General features: G+C 38.0%; 1 protein-coding gene across 22 annotated transcripts in view; it reads right to left on the bottom strand.

Annotated features, from left to right (window-relative positions):
* Positions 1–14,406, bottom strand: part of RIMS2 (regulating synaptic membrane exocytosis 2) — a 482,918-nt gene that overhangs the window by 53,498 nt on the left and 415,014 nt on the right. For 21 of the 22 annotated variants that reach the window (XM_068932860.1, XM_068932863.1, XM_068932862.1 and 18 more), the window contains one exon: positions 4,801–5,042. The exons of the other annotated variant lie outside the window; for it this stretch is intronic. In XM_068932860.1, the coding sequence (XP_068788961.1) occupies positions 4,801–5,042 (242 nt within the window). The remainder of the gene's footprint in view (positions 1–4,800; positions 5,043–14,406) is intronic. 22 annotated transcript variants of the gene reach the window in all.

Here is a 14,406-nt window from a genome sequence, read left to right on the forward strand (position 1 = left end):
ACCTGGGAGTGCTGGTGGATAACAAGTTAAACATGAGCCAGCAGTGTGCCCTTGTGGCCAAGAAGGCCAATGGTCTCCTGGGGTGCATTAGGCAGAGTGTTGCCAGCAGGTCGAGGGAGGGGATCCTGCCCCTCTACTCAGCCCTGGGGAGGCCTCACCTGGAGTACTGTGTCCAGTTCTGGGCTCCCCAGGACAAGAGAGACATGGCACTCCTGGAGAGAGTCCAGCGGAGGGCTACAAAGATGATGAGGGGCCTGGAGCATCTCTCCTATGAAGAAAGGCTGAGAGAGCTGGGCCTGTTCAGCCTGGAGAAGAGAAGACTGACAGGGGATCTGATCAACATGTATAAGTATCTGAAGGGAGGGTGTCAAGAGGATGAGGCCAGCCTCTTCTCCGTGGTGCCCAGCAACAGGACAAGAGGCAATGAGCATACACTGAACCACAGGAAGTTCCACCTGAACCTGAGAAAAAACTTCTTTCCTGTGAGGGTGACAGAGCACTGGAACAGGTTGCCCAGAGAGGTAGTGGAGTCTCCTTCGCTGGAGATATTCAAAAGCCGTCTGGATGTGATCCTGGGCAACATACTCTAGAGGTCCTTGCTTGAGCAGGGAGGTTGGACTAGATGATCTCCAGAGGTCCCTTCCAACCTAAACCATTCTGTGATTCTGTGATTCTGTAATTCTTCCAACATTACTGTTTGCTTTCAAGATATCCCTTTAACTTAGAACTTACACTCCTGCCTGCATCACATTTTCTTTTATGCAGATTTGCTTGTTTCATGGACATTATCATTTCTATATGTGATGGACTGTATCTTTTGATATGTTCATGTTGCCTTCAGTACTGTTAGCCTGGTATAATCACTAGGCAGCTGTTTGCAGGGCATCTTAACGTCCTAGGGATTGATTTCCTGAAAACTTTTCAATTGTTTCCTTACAACGCCTGCTAAGTTACAAGCAGGCTATTCTGAGCAACATTCCCTGATTGAGCTCTCAAGAGCATCAGCTACACACTGCTCTGTACTACTTGGGACCTCTAGTATTATTGGAGAACTACAGATTTTTTTTTTTCGGCATTTTAGTCAGAAAACAGAAAACAATGTTTTGTAATTCCTATTGTTTGCTCTTCTTCTTCATAGATTGTGAAATGAGGGCAGGAGGGGAAAAACCAGTAGAGAATTGTTACCTGAGAAGGCATCAAAAGTCTGGGCATGCTTTATGCAAGTTCTCCTCCTCTCAGCTTTCATATACTTTTTTGTGTAACATCAGGAGATTATCCTTTTTGCCCTTTTCTCCTTTTCCCAGGTCTTATTAATTGGTTGTATTATATTTCACATTAATATATGCTGAATATCGTTTGCAAGCAGTTCCACGCAAGGATTGTGACTTTATATATTTTCTATGTCATCTAAATTATTAAGACAGTTACTCCCTTTCTTCCCCTCAGTAACAACAAACCAACATACCCTCTATTCCCCAAAACTCAAGCAAGAATTCCTACTTGAATAAACTAAAATAATTAAAGAGTAAAATAAAAAAATATATATTAATTTGTATATATTTAGAATGTCAATTTCCCAGTACTAATTCCCCCCCTAATAACAAGAGATAACATAAAGGTATATTGAAAGGACAGTAAAAATTAATTTCTTATGATATTTATTATATGCCTGATTCCCAGTTCTGAAAACAATCATAATAACCTACCTTCAAAAAATTTCTAATATAATTTTAGTTATAAAACATGAATGAAGAAAACTACTGAAATACAATTATGCTTTACAAGACACTAGAAAGAAACTTTAGAGACACTAACAGACATTTCTTTACTGATTTCAGCACGGGACACATGTTGAAACCTTAGTTGCTATAAATGTAACATTTTCTGTAGAACTGTAGTATTGCTGGTATCTCCTGATATCAGCATGCTTTTTCAACCCTGCCATGTCAACTAAAGAGATACTTGGCTGACCACTTGAGCATAATGTCTTCAGAAATTACCTAAAGAGCCTTTATACTTCAACCAGTTTCTCTATAACAGTGCCTTGCAATCTGAGTATCACCTGCCTTTCAGCTACAGAAATTAGAGGAAGTCTGCAGCACGTTCAGTATTTTGATACCAGGCCTTGTGTCAGTGCTTGTATCAATACATGATTTCTTTGTACAGGCATTTAACATCTGAAACAGGACGATAATGTGGTAAAACAGGGAATAGTTATCCATTCATTAAATAAACAAACTGAAAGTTTTAAACCTCAGGCATTCATATATAACCCTGGTGCCCAATATTTTCTTTAAGATGGTCCAAAGGACAGACACTGAAGATATGCACAACACTTCTTCATGATGTGACCTCCCCCTCTCCTAACCGACTGGCCATCACCTTGTCTTGCTAGAGACACATCTCTGTGCATATACTGTTGCCAAGGGCCAAACAATCCCTGACGTGCTCACTGACATGCTCACCATATGGCCAGCATGCATGTATGACCCATTTATTTAAATGAAGCACATGACTGTCACGTGCGGCCACAGGACAAGCCCCTCTGGGTCATGGGATGGGAGATAACTCGAGAGCTCTTGTCTAATAGGGCACAGGAGCTGGTACACTGCAACAGTTGAATAAGACAACTCATGCCCAACCTACAGGCGCGAGTCCTTTCCAGAAAAGGACAGCAGGAGCACATCTGTGCTCTACACACAGAGTCCTGACTGCAGCAGGACTTCCCTGAGTGCAGCCCTCTCCTGGGGAGGAGTAGAGGGGGAATGATGGCCTGCCAAAGCCATGCAGATCCCTCTGGTCTCTGCTGCAGCTGTAACAGGACTGAAATAAGTTTCTGTATTCACGAGTTTTTCAGAACACCCCTTCATAGTGAACGAGTCAAGAGACCTTGAGTAATTTTGAAAGATACAGATTTCACATTTGTCCATAACCAGATCATCCAATCAGTTTTGGGGCAACTGGCTGGATATAACAGTGAGAGAGAAGCTTCACATTAAAAGTGCCATCCCAAATAACTAACTCAGCATGGTATTTAAATTAAGTCTAAGCAAGCCCCACAGAGATACAGATTCTCTCTAGTCTCTCTGAGAAACTTATAGGTGAAAAGCATACGAAGAGCTGACTTCCTTCTTAAATTCAGTTACTATCTCTCACATTAAGACAGACCAGATTAGATCAGAACTACTAATGCAGTTCATTATATTTGACTTGACATCCACATACCTGTATGATACAGTTGATGTGGTTACATATCTGTTCACTATCACATGAGCAAAAATAATTTCTAGGTGAGTATGCAGCTAGGTTTTTTTCTAGACATTTCCCAGGTCTATATAAATATGACTTCATCTTTCCCCTCATTCATTGAGCTTGGAGAAAATAGAAACATGTATGAAACTGCCATTTCCATAACCAGCAACTGAGCTGGTAAGACGACACACTCCTGCAAAGATTTGCCTGCTGATGTAGTCATCAGTGTCTGCATGATTTTCAGAGCTTTTGCTATGTACATTCTTTCCCCTCCACTTCTTCATTCCCTCCTTTCTCACATAGTGTTCGGTAAGGCGCACATTCAGATCTCCCTGTTCTCTTTCTGTGCTTCCCCTTCTGCACCGCTTTCTTATTCCTCCTTTCAGTGTCCCCTCTTTCTCCCGTCTACTCTTTCCAGGTTTTTAAGTCCTCCTCTTACAAAATTTTACTCAGAAAATTGGCCAAAATTTTTGGCATTGCAAACCATCATTTTACTGCATTTACTTGCACATCAAACCTCTTATCACTTCAGTTTCACCATATAAATTGCAGACTTTTCAGAGAAGTGAAAAATCTTTTATCAAGGCTTGAACAGTGTTTAGCACAATGGAGACCTTCAGATGGGACCACATATTGTTAAACACTACTGGCAAAAGTGATGTTGAACCATACAACAACATTACATCTGTTTTGCTTAGATACTGAACATATATCTCATGTATAGAACTTTAAATATATAAAAACATGTATGTGCATATCTATATACGTTGCTTATTTATGCTTTATATAAAATAATTTTAATACAAATAATCCTTTCCAACATAAAGTACACTGGCTAATTGGCAATGAGAGCTTTTCAGAGTGCATTATATGGATTTTCCCTGAAATAGGAGGGATAAAGTGCATTGGATTTTAAATGCTTTGAGTGTCAACGTAGAAAATCTGTCCACTTTTCCGAGGCAGACTATTTCAGTGATGAATTTTAACTGACATAACCAGAAATGAGGAAAATTTATACTGATGGTGAATATGCTTGTAGGCTGAAAAGAAAGGAATTAAAAAACAATAAAATGGTTGTACTAATGCAGCAAAATGTAATATGTAATCGTGTTCATGAAAATTATTTTGTTTCAAAATAAATGTTCCATGTTCAAATATGAGAAAAAACATATGCAAGCACTATTCAGAACAAAAGAGAAGGAATTTTGCAACTGCATTTAGCGATCCTTCACAAACTATTAGTAAGAATTCCCCGAAACATAAGTACAGCAGCTCACGCTGGTTCCTGAGAAACAAAGGGATTATTGCATTAAGTTGTTTCTAGCAAGTGAAAAAACACAAGCCTCAGTCCAACCTGAAAAGGATCCTTGCTGAAAAAAATAAGTTTAGTAAATGTCCAGACAATTAAAATGTTTGACCAATTTCTTCTCTCCCTAGAATACTGTTCATGAAGCAATGTCAACAAGATATTCAAACGATTAAGTTGCAATACATGCATAATACATACGTTCAAATGATACTTCAAGAGAAAAAGAATCCAATTCCTACCAGTTTGGCTGAGTTGTGACGTGCTGCGGCTTTTTCTCGAGAGGCCCACAATGGCGACCATCTTGGCACCAATGCTGGAGCGTCTCTTTTTGCCGCCACCACCAACAGTGCCCACTGCCGTGTCCGACTGGCTGCCATCGTTCTTGTCGAGTGTGTACATGTCCCCGCTGATGCTGGTGCTCTTGGTCATGTTCTTTCCTGAGGCGCCCATCTGTCTGCTTTGCATTTTGGATGTAAAGACACTGTCAGCCAGTGGACGAATAAACAGTGCAGACAAAGAAGAGTAAAAAGGGGAAGACAGAAAAGGACAGGTTTCAGATGGAAAGTTTTGGGACACTGGAGGGTAAAAGCAGCTAATTCACACAGGTAGGGTTTGTTTTTCTTAGAGGTAAAGAGGAATAACTTTAATTGTTAGGTTCCTGTTTGGTGTCCTGTAAACATACTTGACTCATCCAAATTTTGTTTTAAACACTAAGCTCTTATTCACTGATTGTCATTACCAGCAAAAACATAGCAATGATTGAATACATTAGGATACCATATATAGAATTTTTTAAAATTTTATGCAAAAAGACCAGTATGTTCCTGCACATTTTTATTTTGTTCTTAATGATTTCAGTGTTGTTCTTTCATATTTCACTTATCAAATCACAAATATTGGTTCATCTAGTTTATCAACTAAGTAGATTCTGAAAATGGCTTGAGTAAAGATCGCCTGGGCCAGGCAAGGAAAACAAAGCAAATAAAGCACAGAAAATGTAATTTACAGTGCTGCTTTTTTCAACAGCAAATCAGAGGTGCAGAAACCCAACACAGATGAATAGTAGTTACACATGAATTTTCACCTGATTAGACTTTTTCTTTGTTACTAGAAAGCATTTGTACTATGTTTATATCTCATTATAATAGCCTATAAAGCAAACAGTCAAAAGCTAACATAAGAAGTGTTTTCCATGCTTTTCCGTACGGTAGACCCTTCAGTAAGCTAAAGCAAAGGCACCTCCTGGCTCCTCTGTTGTTCTCATGATCTTCCTGCAGTAACTATAGTGCTTGATTACTTGAGAAAGGTCTGAGAACAGGGTAACAAGGCTAGGTTAAAAGACAACTTTCTTCAGTACAGAGCTTATCTAAGATTATTATCCCCATTTCTCTTATACATCTCTTCTATGCTTTTCTTGAGATTCATCTATCATAGTATCAAGTTTTTACCTTTGTTCACCCTTTTTCTTGTTGAGGTGACAGAGCAATATAGGGCTGTTGGATATTTGCTGTCCCCCTAAAAGTGCCATTATCTCCAAGTATTAATTGTCACTGTGGCAGCATAAGTACTGAAACACCAGAAGTGCTTCCTGTTGGTCATTACTGCTCCCAGCTTTTAGGTCTTATGACAAAACATTTGTTTAGCGATAACTTCTACTGTTAATGGTGCTAGCACCTATAGAACATGTTATTTATCTATTTATTTAAACTGGCAAGACACTTCAGAAATATATAAGTAAATGAAAGGTTTTAATGAGAGTAGATCAAAAGGACACTGTACACAAATGCAGCAGTGAGGCTACTACATCCCAGGATGTACAAACCAAATAATACACTTTTCAAGCCATCAGATAGAAGGTCAAATTGTGGGCAGACTGACACATAGTGGACCCAGGGCCCGATCTCCAAGAGGTCTGGGTTAAGGGACTTTTTCTTCGCACAGAAATGAAAGTCTGTAGTGATATGTGACATGCCTGGAGAAATACCCAGACTGGAAACTCGAAAGCACATGTAAGCCTGATAATATGCGTAAAGGATATTTTGATATTTTGAAGTGAAACTTCCTGCATAGAACTTGGATCTTTATTATTCTATTCAGTATGGCAAATCTCATTAATAAGGCCATGCTAGATACAGTGCCAAACCATCCATAGAGAAAAAAATCCTGGGATATTTTTGGAAATCATGGGAAATAATTAATTAAAATTGTCATTACATAAAGGCTAAAAAAAGGTTATTTTTGCTTTTTAAATACTTTCTCCAAAACATACTAAGGCTACTCCTAGAGCTGTGAGGCTTTACCTCTCAACAGAGGGCTCTAGAGTTGATTATTATTTATGAATTCATTCATATACAAATATATATTTGCAAATTTGCTTCTCTGGCCAGGAGAGTGTGAAAATAACTGAGGTTCCCTTAGAGGTCAGCTTTGTTGGCTGAGGAACAGTTCTGTGATAGCTGTGATTCCTTTCTGTGTCTTCTTTGGGCTGAACAGAGAGGTTATGAAAGTGCTCACTCTTGGCATAGGTTATTTTTGACTCCTTTGCCTATAGCTAGGCATAGCCACACTATTTTCCCCTTATGTATAATGGCTTAAATCGATTTCAAAAAAAGAAGGTAGTGTTGCTTCTTTATGAAGTTTTACAATAAACGTGCTGTCAATAAAACCTATCTAACAGATTAATACAGTGCCCTCAAAAGCCAAGGGACCACTGGGTCCCTTCCAGATGATTCAAGGGGAAGTGAGATAAGGCATCAGATTTGGAATAGCATGAACAGAGGAAGATACAGGAGCTGGTTTATCCAGGAAATCGACCTTAGGCATGATGTCAAAAAATACTGGGTGTGCTTCCTAAGGAAGTTATCAGCGAAAATTTGAGTTAGTATCATCAGCTGAGAAAAAGCGCAAAACAAAGTTGAGAGATAGTCTTAGTGCCCTTAATTGGACAGACAGTAACACAAGTTTGAAATCAGTGGTAACAGGAAAGTTTTTTCACCTCTCCTTCTTATTACATGTTAGTACATATTGACGCACATTGTTAAATTTAACACTAAGACAAGAGTGGGATAGGATGCAAGTAAACAGGAAGGCACAGAAGAAAAAAAGTCAGTCTCTAGTTCTGGGTTTTTTTAACACTATGACAACTCATTCATAAGATGATGATTATATCACATGCTATATTTTCCTTGAAACTAACACCTTTAAGTATTGCTTCATAGAAAGGAGGTGCTACAGAAAGTAATTCTCAGTTTCAACACTATCTTGCATATAACAAACATTAGAGAGAGCTAGGAAGGACAATGTCGGGAAGAGCTCATATCTTCCACATTATTTCATGCAAAATTCTTCTAAGAATCAGAAAAGTATAGCCCTTCAACCGCTAATGCTATTTTAACCCACATTTTATACGGGAATATGATTAACGTGAATGTGCTGTCTGTCAAGTCTACTTCTTTTCAATAATTTTTTAATCAGTTGTATTCTAATTTGACATAGGAGTAGAAAACTAAAGCTCTTTAGTTCTTGTTCTTGAATTGTCTTTGAAAACAGATCCCTGGAGAGAAACTTTTATTAATGCCCCTTCAGGGAAGGCTGTACTGTAAGTCCCTGATATTTCACATGGGATTTAATTCTTACAGCACAGGTTGATAGGAACATTATTCTTACTGTTTGCAGAACAACCTATTCCACTAATGCTTTTTTCAAGAATGACATCCAGAAAATCAGTAGGTTCCTATCATATTTACTAACAGAAAATAATAATTATTGCATGTTTTGTAAGTGATATTAACCTTTAGGAAAGGTCATAGCAGTGAAAACAGAAATCTTATATTTTCTCACAAAACTTTTACTGAGAAGAAAGCTCCCACTTCCTGAGTCTTATGTGCCTTTACCACATCACTGAAGCACTTCACGTGCAATTGCCCAAGATACATAATTCTATTGAAAAGCAAAGGATTGCAACAATCACCCCTATTAAAGCAAACAATGTGCCTAAAAAGGTTAGCATGCACACAAATTTGCTATAATTTCAGCAGACAGTTACTTATGAAAGCACTAGAACTAGCATTAGAAGGATCTGCTCCTTTGTTGCTGTTTAAGGACTTCAGTACCACAAAAGGAAGTTTTGCTCTGTATACCTGCTAACAATGAGGTAGACTTCATTCAGCCAGGTTCCACTGACCAACTAAGAAAATTAGGAGTGAGAATTCAAGTAAGGAAAAACAAATTTAGATTTAGAATTGTGTAGATATTTCAATACTAGTACAAATAACTAATATTGACAGCTCATTCACAGAGTCCTTTTTATTTTCCAATAGAGTTCTAAAAATATTTTCTCTAGTTAAAGTTTTTCCTCCTGAAAAACAAACAGCAGGGAAGACATCTTTGCTATGATCCCAACTAGCAATCAGCTCCTTGAAAAAGCCACCACATAGCAGTGACTTTGTCTTTCCTCAAACCCTCTTTCTCCAAGAAGGTTTGAGAAATATGTACTAGGAGGGTTTTGAATGGCTCATAGTGTCATTCAAAGTATAGCTGAAGGGATCATGAGCAAGCAAACTCCTTCCTCAACACTCTGAACCCAAACCCCTTTCATACTTTCTGGCCATCCAAGCCCTCGCTCACTAATCAGTCTTGGTAGATGCTTGGTATCTTCTCCCATTAAGTTATTCCTCTACCACGACTCTCTTTTGATAGCGCCAGAAATGGCTGATTCCCTGAAGAAATAGGGTGGCTTATGTCAGGTTTGGTTCCTTGCCAAAATAACAGTACTATGAAAGGGACTGTGAAGTAAAACAGTAAATCCTACAATCTTTTCTCTTAACAGGAAAAAAAAAAGATTTATCCATTGACTTTTCTTTACATGTATACCCATACACAAACACACATATCTATATCATCTTTATCTATATCTATATCATTTATTTATCCATATTACTCTTCTGGTCTATAAGTCTGGATCCTCATCTATAAGATTAGATCCTTGTATATTAATAAATATCTACTGGCAGCATGTAATAAAATTAAATTTAGCTGTAAATTGTAAATATGCACATAACATATCATAGGTAATATGGACACATGGATGTAAGGTGATGGGCAAACTGCAAAAGACTTGAAATGAAAATGCTTTTAAGCTGGAAAACTGTGAAACCTGGAACATATAAGTATGTACCACCGTATTTTAAAACTGACATTAAATAACAGTAATTTATGAGACAAAGAATAGAACTGAACTAAAAATATGGTTTTCAAAGTGGGGTGGAAAAAACCTGAAAGGTAAATATCTAGGAATTAACTATGCTATTCCCAATCACACGTGAATAATAGCACAATTATCATCCTTATTAGAATCTAAAGATGAACAAAATCATTACAGAAACCCCTGTTCCTGGCAGCCTACAGCAACAGCAACAGAAAACAGTGAACTTGACAAGCTACTGACCTTGGCTTAATGGGGGCACCACCTAGCAGTCAACAAGAGCAGGGCGCTGGGCAAAACTCACAAGGGAATCTTGCTTCCTGAGTTACCCTTAAACTAGGAAACCACTTGAGGACACTCAGAACTGAAGATAAGTGTTTGCATAATTACGATTATGCAAAGTCCAGTGAGAGGCTTCAGTGCTTAAATTTTCAAGTGAGTAAGGAAAAAGGGATGATTCCTCTACTTGGTCTTCCACTTCAGTCATGTTCTTTTCGAGTTCTTCTCCGTTGTGGGAAGTAGTTTTATACACCTGCCCTAAAGCACAGCATTCCTCTGTAATTGCTTCACAAACAGAGGGAAGAGGAAAATGTTAAATGACCTAACAGCTAAGTGTAAAACACACCCTGAAGTCTAATCATCAGTTAGAACAGTCTACTCACAGCAAACACAAAACAGGTATTTGACATATTTGTATTTTCCCAAGTGATAATTATTCCACATAGTCAGGGTTAAGTTGAACAAGATGGCTTCCTATGTATTTTACAATGAATTTTCTTGACTTCAACTTTTTGTGGTCATATGTACTACAAATGAATTTTAAAGGAATACATTCTCAAAGAATGCAGCAGAAAAATGTTCTTCAAAACAAATCAGAGAAAAATAATACATTAGAAAAGAAATTAAAATAAGACATCTTTGTTTATGTGTAATTTAAAGTCATTAGTGTAGAGGAAATACCATAAGTGTTCTGATATATTCTTAAAAATATATTGGGCTAGCCAGCTGAAGGGAGGCAGAATGACAGATATTCAACTAGAGGAAATTTATATTGTTCTTACTGTCATTGAAGAGCCGTATACCATACATAATAGTAAATAAAATGGCTCAGGCCTGTTCTCTGACCTTGAGAGCTTGCATATACACAGCTAATTTATATTCTCCCCAAAAGAGGGTTTCCTCACACATGCTGCCTCCTGGAAATAGCCCATGCCATGTCCTGAGCTGCGCCTGGGCACTGTCTCTGAATGCCAATTGTCCTGCACAAAGGTGTGCCAAGGAGCATGGAAGCGGTTTGAACAGTATGAGTGATCATTCTAGATAGTGCGTGAGACTATGCCCTGGCCCTGTCTAGTTTATTGGTATAGACATAACCTTACGTTCCTTAATGAAACTAAAAATCACAGATTGTTCTTGAATTCTGATATTCTACGGTTGATCAGGCCAATTCTAGGCCATAAGCTTTCTCCTACTGCTTCTAAGGAAAAACAGTCAATAATCACAAAATTGCTAGTCATCCACAGCTTTATGGAAAATGTAATATTGTATTTCTGATTTCTTTAAAGGCATTAATCTTCAAAACCTCTTTGGCAAGGCCCATTTGTTTCCAAAGCAGGAGTGCAGCTCTTCTCTGGAATCCATCTGTGTTTGCTGTCAAAGTTTTAGAGACTCTTACTACAGCAGCTAATCAGAAACTACCTGCTTCTTCTCCCTGGGGTTTGTCAATATCTATGCTGAATTACAGAAAGACTAGGAAAGACTGGCAGATAAATCCTCCCAAAATATGTTGTCTAGGATCTGCTCTTTTGAAAATGATCCCTTCTGGGGTCGATACATCAGCCAGAGGGGAATACTGCAGAGCGCCTAAGGAAATCCTCACAGGAGGGAGGCAGCGAAGCACATCTCGTAAGATGTTTCATTCAGTCTTGGTATCTCCTGCTTTAGACACACCATTTCCTTGATATCTGAGCAAGAAGGACAGTGACAGACAGTTCATGTGGTTTGGGTTAAATCCTTTGACTAGAGGGCAGATTTCACAGTGCACAAGGAGGGTGCCTCTAAAGGCAGCAAAACTGCCTCAAAGCCACTTGATATTCAGCCATGTAGTTTGGAACTTTTGTACCACGTAAGATGGACCGCAACGGGAACAAAATGCTCCAGATCCTAGATAAACAGGTTTCTTACAAAAACTTGGCTTAATCAGTAGATCAGTGGAGAGTAGCTGACTTTTGGATCTTAAGGAGAAAAAAGTAAGTCAGAAACTTCACTGTTATGGTTCTCACAATTTCTGACTGGCTTATTTGTGCTCCAGAGGCACATTTATGGGCTTATAGAAATTACTTACTCCAGAATTAATCACAAAATAATATTGCTGGCTGATGTCATACCTTCCATGAGAGCAGTTGCAGAAACACTGAATCCTCATTGTTTCATATTTACCAAATGGGAAATATCCTCCTGTCTCCACAGTTAAAGAACCTGCAGTCTTTGGCTGCCTACGTTGCAAACCATTTGCAAATCTTGGTTGGTATCTTACTAGTTGGTCAGATTCTTGCCTGAGAAAACAGAAACTCTTTTACAGAAACTTGCTGATTAGTATCGTAAGTGCCAAATTTCCTCAGGAATCTTTTGTTTAGGCTGGGGAAAAAAAATACTGACACCTGGGAGTCCTTATGCTTTTTCATGCCTGTTGAGATTTACAATATGTGGCAAACCAACCAGAATAGGGAAGGAGGAACCCAAGATAGTGACTCCCCTGAAAGCTGTCATTGCTTTCAGGTGTCCCACAGGTTAAAGAATCTTACTAAGATTTCTGGAGACATCATATACTGTTGAACAGGGAAGTACTGCCCATTTTTTCTGTACCTTAAGTAATCCAACAGGCAGCGGCATGAACGGGCAACCTAAAACTAGGTAAATCTACTAATTCAGTCATTCTGCAAAGACAAGATACAAGAAACAAGACAAACAGGCACTAACCCAAATCAAAGACAAAGAATATTTTCGATTTGGGAACAAAGACAAATAAGAAACACCTTAAATCATTGTTCTCCAAATAAAAAGTTTCTGACTGTGTGGATTTGTGCATAGCTTATAAGACAAATCTTTTCTTACTACATACAGTCATTTAATAAACACAAATCATATTCTCTCAGGCATCCTCTGGCACTGCTGCATTTTTCTCTCCTTGAATTATCAAAAGAATAATGCACTCCTGTAAAGACAATATTTCTCCTTCCCCTATCTCATTTGTTAAAACAATACCACAATCCACCTTTCACTGCTCTTCCTTCTATCATTTTCCTTACTAATAAACTTTCAAGACAGATATTTTATGTTGGCAGATGTAAAAAGCCTCTTCTCCCTCTTTACTAACCTTGTAAGCTGACATCACAACGGTAGGAGTTCTTCTGCAGTAAAGTACTGCTAACAGTCTGCAAAACTTGCTTTTAAAATAAATCAGGCCCTAGCCCTGAACTTTGACAGTCTGTGGCAGAAAGCAGTACAGTAAGCAGTAAAGAATTCTTGCACTCATTCAGTGGCTGCACAGTCACTAATAAATCACATAGAAAAATATCACTTCATTCTACAAAGAATGAATAAAAATGTTGTTATTATATATGCTCCTAAGCATGACTGTTAGACTAACATTATTATGTCAATCTCAATCCTTTTGTTTTTCAGCTAGCAGCAAATGCACTTTACTACAAACAATATTATCTAACATAGCCACTTTTCCAATCTGCAGTATTACTAATATTTTTAAATATGAAAGAGAAAATAGTGTATCTTGTTAAGGGGATTTTTGAGGATTTATTTTGTTTTTCTGCAGTCTTCATTATCACTGAATTGGAAATGAGAATATATCATCTTGCTTCTGTGCCAGAAGTATATGTGCTAGAGAATCAGATTTACACTGAAGTCTTTTGGGAGATTTTATAGGTTTCTTTTTTTCCCAATATAAATTCAATATCAATATTTCCCTATCATTTTCCTTACTTCTCTGGTAAATGATCCCTAACTAACAATAAAGCACTTGCAACTATAACACTTCACTTTGCCAAGTGATGTACTGTGATGTCCCAGCGAAAGGATTTTAATGATTTTTCAATTGTATTTTCTTACACTTACTCCTTGTGAGATTGGAAGACCACTGAGGATTTCTTTTACGGCTTTTTACAAGCAGGAAATGAATTTTAATGCCATTCTTAATAGACCTCTTTAAGTCATTTGGAGAGGTTCTCATTTCATTAATTTGCTGAAAAACATTAACAGAAACAGCGTTATGGGGACAGCTGTGATGTAGGAAATAACAATTCCACAGGAATGTTGCTTCTGGCCAATACATGTACTCATCTGCCAATTCACATCACAGAGAGACATGACAGCTTTGAAACTGTAATGTCTCTTGAGACTCACTTGGCCAAAAATTATCTTATCAACTCATTTGCGATATAAATATTGAAAAGTTACTGGACTGACTTCACCATTAGGTTTATTTTACTGAAATCATAATACAAAAGGTAGTGGGAAAACAACTGAGCTTGTAATTAGTAAATCTTTCTAATGAATTGGTCTAATCATGGAAGATTTATCTTTTTCATGAGAAATGAATTACTGAATAAAGCAGTGATGATAATGG

This window comes from Struthio camelus, chromosome 2, assembly GCF_040807025.1.
Source record: "Struthio camelus isolate bStrCam1 chromosome 2, bStrCam1.hap1, whole genome shotgun sequence".
Taxonomy (NCBI): domain Eukaryota; kingdom Metazoa; phylum Chordata; class Aves; order Struthioniformes; family Struthionidae; genus Struthio; species Struthio camelus.